General features: G+C 44.9%; 1 protein-coding gene across 1 annotated transcript in view; it reads right to left on the bottom strand.

Annotated features, from left to right (window-relative positions):
* Positions 1-227: 227 nt before the first annotated feature.
* Positions 228-8,036, bottom strand: part of dars2 (aspartyl-tRNA synthetase 2, mitochondrial) — a 116,490-nt gene continuing 108,681 nt past the window's right edge. Inside the window, exons 15-17 of the mRNA XM_084327421.1 lie at positions 5,794-5,904; positions 2,892-2,967; positions 228-1,755 (exon numbers count right to left, since the gene is read on the bottom strand). Of these exons, the coding sequence (XP_084183547.1) occupies positions 1,565-1,755; positions 2,892-2,967; positions 5,794-5,904 (378 nt within the window). The 3' untranslated portion in view covers positions 228-1,564. The remainder of the gene's footprint in view (positions 1,756-2,891; positions 2,968-5,793; positions 5,905-8,036) is intronic.

Here is an 8,036-nt window from a genome sequence, read left to right as displayed (position 1 = left end):
TGAGCTGACGCCTCTCTGTTGGCCCAGGGCTTCTTCTACATTACATGTTGTTCTGAGGTGTTCGTGTTTCCTCCCTTTAACTCTGCTTTTAAGTTTCACTTACTGACAGCGTTATGTGAAATGTCATCAATATGTACCTGAATTTGCATATATATGACAGCTGGCATACGACACATGCAAATGGAGGTTGGTGATAAAGAGAGAGGGAGCGCAGCAGCTCTCAAATCATAGCATTTATTACAGACACCCCATACATTCCTCAATTCACAGTCACTTTGCAGTGAAAAGTCTCACCTTCACAGAATATTTAACACCATGGTTATCAGCCCTTGAAGGCACGCAAACAGGCAGGGGAAGCAAGAGAACGAATGACGCAAAGTCAGGGGAACCAAACATACGCCCGGCGTCTGTTCCGCTTCCGAAATAGACGCCTAAGCGCAGTAGACTGAAATAGTGGACTCAAAGGGTTAACACACTGCCTGTAGATATAGCACCAGCGTGGCCCGCGAGGAGGAGACGTCCTCTTCTCTCACAGCAACAGAGGAATCACCAGCGTCCAGCCAATCCGAGAGGCCACGCGCGTGGCATCGCTTTATGTTGGGAGTCTTTGACTTGATTCATTTTAGAGAAATCTTAAAAAGGGGTGTCCATCAAATTCTCGGTACAAATGAAATGGGAGTGAAATCATAATAATAAAATCCTGGAAAAGTAACTGAACTGAATGTAGCCTGTCATGAGTCGGCACAGCTTCAGCCCTTCCTCCTGACAGTCCGCCGGCCATCTTATCATCTTCCTCTCTCCTCCTCTTTCTTCTCCCCCCTCTACTTCACAGTGCATTCAGGACAACTGGGGACTAAGAGGATTTCTTACCTGTGAGCTAGAAAAACATAAAGCAGGCAGGAGAGGACGGCGGTGAACAGTGTCAGCGCATCCCGAGCTGTTGGGAAACTCTTCCTCTGTGCATGTTATCTCAAAGGCAGGGTTGGGCATCGTTTGGATTTGAACGATTCCGGTTCCGATTCCGATTCTCCATATCGATTCCTGTTCTAAATGATTCTCGATTCCGATTCTTTGAGGTGCAGGTCAAAACAGGTCACAGCTTATTTCGAAGGAGATTTTTTTTTTTTTTTTTTTTTCAAAAAGAAAATCATACTATTCACATTTTCAGTTGACTTGATACAGTTTAAGTTGGTTGCTGTACTGTAACTAGGGTATTAATTAACAAAGTAAAAAATCGAAATTTAGAATCGAAATTCAAATATGTTACTTCCGGTTCCAGAACCGGAAGTTAGGAACCGGTTCCTATTAGAACCGGTTTTCGGTGCCCAACCCTCCGCCGCCCTTTAATCTCTCCTCCGGTCAGTTAGAAGAAATATGATGCTTCAGTTCCTCCTCCAGTGTCTAGTCAGTGGGTAACACAGCACTCATCTCATCCTCTTGATCCTCAGTGCCCTGCCCTGTCCTCCTCCTCCTCCTCTCCTCTCCTCTCAGTCGGCCAATTGACAAAGATGGATTAAAGTCCTCTTCTGGTGTTAAGTTCCTCCCCTCCTCCTCCTCTCCTCCCTCACTTTCCATCTCCTCCTCCTTCTCTCTCGGCGGGCCAGCTGATGGAGATGTGGTAAGGCTTAAGCGCCTCCTCCGACACGAGGTCCGGGGCGTGGCTCATGAGGTCGTGACCCCGGACGGACTTGGGGAAGGCGATGACGTCGCGGATGCTGGGAGCTCCGACGACGATGGAGACGAGCCGGTCCAAGCCTTGGAAGTAGTTCATTAACAGAGTCATTCGGTGTCAGAACACAAGACATATTTACTGCAGAACATCAAGGACACTTGGGATCACATCTCTGAATTTTACACAAAAAAGCTGTCTCTGAAGATTTTAGTAGATACATTTGCACTTCTTTACTAGAAGAAATGCAGACAAAATTGTACTGCCTGTATTCTGTCTACACCTTTTGCACTGCTCTTATGTCTATCTATTTGTATATTCATTATATGTCTGCACATCATGCATTGTTTTTATTTGGTCAGAAACCTGCTGTCCAATAGTCTTTTATAGATTTGAATGTCAGAAATCGATGATAATCAATCAATTACAATATATTTTTTTATATACTGTACATACATATATATATATATATATATATATTTCTTTTTTTTAATAACAGAAATCTATTAAAATGTTTAATATAAATTATCTGCTCATTTTATGCCGACCTATAATTATGCCAATTTTATGTCCATGTTGTGTCTACATCACTGCTGTGAAGCACGTTGGGCTTCTTGTATGAAAGGTGCTATACAAATAAAGTTAACTATTATTACTAGCAACTACAGTAGTGAGGATCAAACATTTTCATAAAACTGCCCCCTTACTATGAGCAATCGACCATATTCACACGGTGGCCATTTTGCTCTTATGTCATGCTCAGGTTGGGATTCCTTTCCATAAGAGCAAAATGGCCACCGCGTGGACACGGCCAATGCCACCACTAGGCCAACTCCCCAGGTTAAACCAACAAGTCCTCACCCATTTTTCACTTTGACCCCTTGCACTGAAGAACCATACAGTATAAGTTCATTTGGAAATCTTTTGGACAGCCCGTGTATTTGCAGTTGTGATGTTAATCTAAATCACTTTGTTGTGTTTGAGTGTGAATGTGATACATCACAAGAAAGTACTCAACCACTACTGTCTTTAACTATGAGTGAACACTCTAACTTACCATCTTTAGATAATACAAGTTTGAAAACATTGTTCCTTAAAATGTTAAATGGACTTATATGGTTCTTCATTTGACATACTAATTTGACATCATCAGTAATATTATGACTTATAATTGAATAACATGCTATTTACATCAAACGTTAGTTCACTCATGGTACCTTACCCAGAGCAATGCCACCATGTGGGGGCGCTCCTGAGTCCAGAGCTTCCAGCAGGTGGGACAGGAGAGAGGGATCCTCCTGGTACACACAAAGATACACATGTACATGCATGAGCAGCATGCACGCACGCACACACACAAGCACGCACACAAGCATGCATGGCCAAACACACACACACACACACACACACACACACACACACACACACACACACACACACACACACACACACACACACACACACACACACACACACACACACACACACACACACACACACACACACACACACACACACACACACACACACACACACACACACACACACACACACACACACACACACACAAACACCTAGTAGCATATAACTAGTACTTTATTTTACATTAAGCTGGAAGACAGTGAAGCTGAAGTAAACACTGTTAACATATTCATGTACTGCATACCCAGTACAAAATATACTCTAATTGTATCACATGTCCATTACAAGGGTCAAATCCAAACCATTTCACTCTCTAAATTCACTCCTGTAGCTCTATCGCTAGACAGGATACATTATACATTATACACTACTTTAATCGTTTTCAGGAGGCTCTTGAATCGTGGGCGGCTTAACAGCTAAAGAGACAGCCTCATGCTGTGAGCCAGCTGATTAAAGATCTCTACTGGTGTGTGTGTGTGCGCGTGTGTGTGTGTGTGTGTGTGTGTGTGCCTAGCTTGATTGAAGATCCTTATCGTTTGTTTACCGAGAGCAGATCTATGATTGCAGTACTAATAGTGACTGCACCCCCATTTCCTCAGACCTTAATGGAAAACAACTATTGGAGAATGCAAAGTCAAATCAAAGGGGAAGATTAAAGTGCTGGCACTGGTGCACAGAAACGCTGTAGCCTGGTAATCCAACAGGGACGGGGAGCTCAGATGGTAGTGAGGACCAAATTACTATGCCTGGGAAGGAGGGTACAACACAGGCAACACTGATGAGAAACAATGGACCATACCGGTCTAAATATGAGTTTTAGCCTGTTACTAACCAGCACACGTATTTTACATTACCCCTTTTCCTGAGCATAGCCTACTTTATTATATTTCTGATTTGTTTACCTTTATTTTTAAATAAATGTGAATGCTATGGTGATAAACAATATATAGTAGAAACCTTCCAAAACTGATCTCCTGGTCATGCTAACAAATTGGAAGCTCCTTAGAAAAAGAATCTCTCTCTCTCTCTCTCTCTCTCTATCTGCACTTCCTTGTTTACATTTAGATACTGGCAGCTTTCCATGGTCCAATGCCTGCATCGATTTCCTTCACAAGAGGCTTCCAAATTGTTAGCGTGACCAAGAGATAAATTCACCATACTGGCATGGTCCTTTAAAAGAGGAGAAGCCCATCACTGACACGTTATTTGCATGACATCTGACAATCCAATAGAGCCCAGTATCACGAAAACATGCTACTAAGATAAGATGTTCCTTTATTAATCCCCTTGGGGAAATGCAGTGCTCATAGCAGCACAGGGGGTTGGGGAGGGGAGGTAATAGAAATTACAATATTTAGAATGTTCATTTATCCTCCATGTTGGAAGAAACAACTGCAAATCGCTGTGTAAAACAACGGTACCACTGCACACAGGCATTTTCTTCTGAAAGTGGTTGCCAATGGTTATAAACGACCATGTTGGAGGAAAGACAACTACATACACATTCCCCCCGATTTCCACCCACTCCACAGCACAGAAACAGACACAGTCGGAGGCATCTACCGACAAGTCACTTTTCTTTTGTGTGCGTTCTGATGTAGAAGATTCTGGTGTAGACCTATCGGCTTAAAAAACACACTAGATAGTAATATGGCTGAATTCACAACAACATGCACGTCAATGTAAGGTTATTTTCCCCAGATAGGTTTATTCATTTCCCCATATCAGATATAGATCTGCTATCAGCACCATTTCAACACTCTGCGCTGTCCTTTCAGCACCACAAGTGTGCGGAGCGGAGATGGATGTTCCCTCTCTGTTCTGTATATCAGTATGCGGCTATATTGATCCATTGTGTCTGACCGTCTATGTCTGTTTTTAATAAATTTTCATTGATGAGTATCTGGTTGTTAGATGGGGGTTGATGTGATGTGTCTGTCTCTGCCAGTTTTGTGTCCGTTTTGATGGACAGAAAAGTTAGGAGAGGGTGAACTTGTGGAACCGACATTATGTTAAAGCTGTCGTTTCTGGAAAAGGCATGATTTATTAGGTTCTCATTTTAAGATAAACCAATACCTTCTGTCAAATTTCTATCCATTCAGTGGTGGATAAATGTAGGTGTAGCCACTAGCCTAGTAGCATAACGTTTGAGGAGGCAGTTTAGACAGACATCAATTCCTTAAATGCAGTGCAATCTGCGGTGCACAAGGTACAGGTTTTTCCATTCCTTATTATAGGGGAGCACCTAGCGGGTAACAGGCGGAACAGCAACGTCGATTATCCTCCATCTATGCTGCTGCACGCTACTGTCACCTCGTTATTTCAATGTTTACAAAATTGGAACACTACACTCTCTTACTTTTATACATTTGTTCTCACATCCCTAGTAGTTATCCAGCCTTTTCACTGGTTTTCCGACTTCATTTTGTTTATGTAATACAGTGGTGATCCAGCTTTTTCGCTAGTTTCCAAAAAAGAAAATGTTTTAATAATAATATCACAATCCGAACCTAATCCTGAGCCCGGTATCACGATCAAACTGAATCCTGAGCTGAGTGCATCACTACATCCCTAGTGGAAACTGATCAGGATTAATTCTACCCGACTCTAAAAAAGAGGGCTTAAAAGACACAGCAAGCCGTCCTTGGGCATGGTAATCATTTATCTCAACGCTGATAAGTCACTGCCGTTTCCCCATTTACCTTGAGGACATTCTTCAGCACATGGAGCTGTTCCGACGCCTTGTGGATTCGGATGGAGCCTCCTCCAACCTCACAGCCGTTCAGGACCAGGTCGTAGTGCTGACCGCGCACCTGGAGAATGATTCAAGAGGTTTATTCTTCACATACAAACCAGGGCATACAGTGAAATGCGGTTGGCCATGGCCGCTTCGATTGTGCAAGAATACAATAGTAAATAATAGTAAATAAAATAAGTAGAATAGACATGATAAAATAGACATGTTAATAAATCCTGAGATAATTGCAATACAATGTTGAGCTACGACTTAAGGCACTGGGTCCTATGTACACTACTATACAATATACAGTTTTACTTCTATGTCCCTATGCTATACTTGCTATTACTAACTATAATATGCAATAATCACAACAAGTTATTTTCTAAAGTGTCCTTTTTTCACTTCCTTTAAAGTGTCCTTTAAAGTGACCTATGGTGCGTTTGTGTGTGAGCGAGTGCAGAATGTGTGTGCATGTGTGTGTTTGTGTGTGGAATGGAGGCACAACGAGAGTGTGAGATCTGTCTGAAACTTTTATATTGACTTTTACTTTGGCCTTGTGGAACGCAGTCCAAAGTGATGAATACCAACCCTGTGCACTTCTGTACTTATCTGGCCATTTTGAACCTGTATTTACCAGGGTAGACCGAGTGAACACACTTGCTTGTTGGTTATTTATTTGTTGAGCTAGTGATGCAAAGCACCGCACTGACCCAATTTCTCACTGACTCACACATTCATAGTCTCAAGGACTTTAGGTTCAAGGGGTTCAACCTAGTGTTCTTCTATCAGATAGTGCTGCTGTGTGGGAGCCAAAATATAGATGGAAACTGTAGTGAGATTAATGGAGTTGCATGAAGGAAAAGTGCCGTTTGATAAAGATTATTTTATTCATGAAACACAAAATCAAGACACCAAAATCTAATCAGAAACACTGTGTTTTAAAATAAAACAAGTATTTGAGACAAAATTATGACTAGAGGTCCACCATACTGGACCTGTCCCATGGAAGGTTCAGAATTTTGACCGTCTCCCACCTGTTAGACGCTGTCAGGTGGGGGCCTGGTTCTCCTCCATAGACCTGTAGGATGCATGTTCGCATCCCGATCTTTCATCCTAGGGCTTACCTACGCTTCCTTTGCAGGGCTTAGCGTACGAGTACCAGAGGCTGCCGTTCGGCTATTCTCTGGCTTCCTGCATCTTCACCAAGTGCGTGTAGACCGCACTGGGGCCTCTGCGTCGTCAGGGGTTACGAAGTGTATTCTGCCCTGGACGGCGTTCTGGTCCTTGGCCGGTCAGGGTGGATCGCCAGGTCTCATACCAGGCAGGTGGTGTGCGCTCCCCCTGTCTGCACCGGGCGGCGGTCGGGCTCTGTCTATGGGCGTTCTCCATCTGCTCTGCCTGAGGGCTCTCCACATCCCCGGCAGGGTGAATGTGGGTGCAGGTGTGATGTCGCGGGGCGGTCCTCACCCTGACGAGTGGGGATTACGTCCAGACATAGTCGGGCAGGTCTGAGACCGATTCCGTGGCCATCCGGGATTCTGTATGCTTTCCCCCCCTTACACCTGATAGCTCAGCTGTTGGGGTGGGTACGTCGGGAGCACGGGACTTGGTCCTGGTCGTGCCGGGCCGGGGCTCAGCTGTGTGGTCCCCGGCCCTGATTCAGCTCTGTGTGGCCCCGCCGTGGCCTGTTCCGTGGTCACTGCGGGCCCTCGCTCAGGCATGCGGAACTCTGTTCTGCCTCCTGTTCTGGGGCAGCCTCTAGGCTTGGCTGCTGACAGTGTGAATCTGGTGGGTATGCGTCTTGACTATTCTGTGGTTAACGCTATCCGATACGCGCGGGCTCCGTCCTCTACCACGGCTTATGCTGGGGAGTCGCATATGGTCGAGTGTGGGGGCGGAACGTTGTTCAGCCACCCTCTCGTGGGACGTTCCTGCTTGGCGCTCGGCGTCTCAAGCCGGTGGAACGTTCTCTGTCTCCGAGTTGGGACCTCCAACTGGTCCTCGGCCAGTTGTCTGAGGCGCGTTGGAGCAGCTGTCTTCAAGACTGCGTTCCTGCTGGCCGTCACTTCCGCTAATCGCGTGGGTGAGCTGTGTGCTCTCTCGGTGCGGCCTGTCTATTCGTGCCAATAGCGGTGCGACTCTGAGGCCTAATCCAGTCTTCGTGCCAAAGAATATCCGGAGCTCTTTTCGCTCCGGGGATATTGT

The sequence above is a fragment of the Notolepis coatsorum genome (assembly GCF_963971535.1).
Source record: "Notolepis coatsorum genome assembly, chromosome: 13".
NCBI lineage: Eukaryota > Metazoa > Chordata > Actinopteri > Aulopiformes > Paralepididae > Notolepis > Notolepis coatsorum.
The sequence above is the reverse complement of the archived record's forward strand: the minus strand, read 5'-3'. Positions and strand labels throughout refer to the sequence as shown.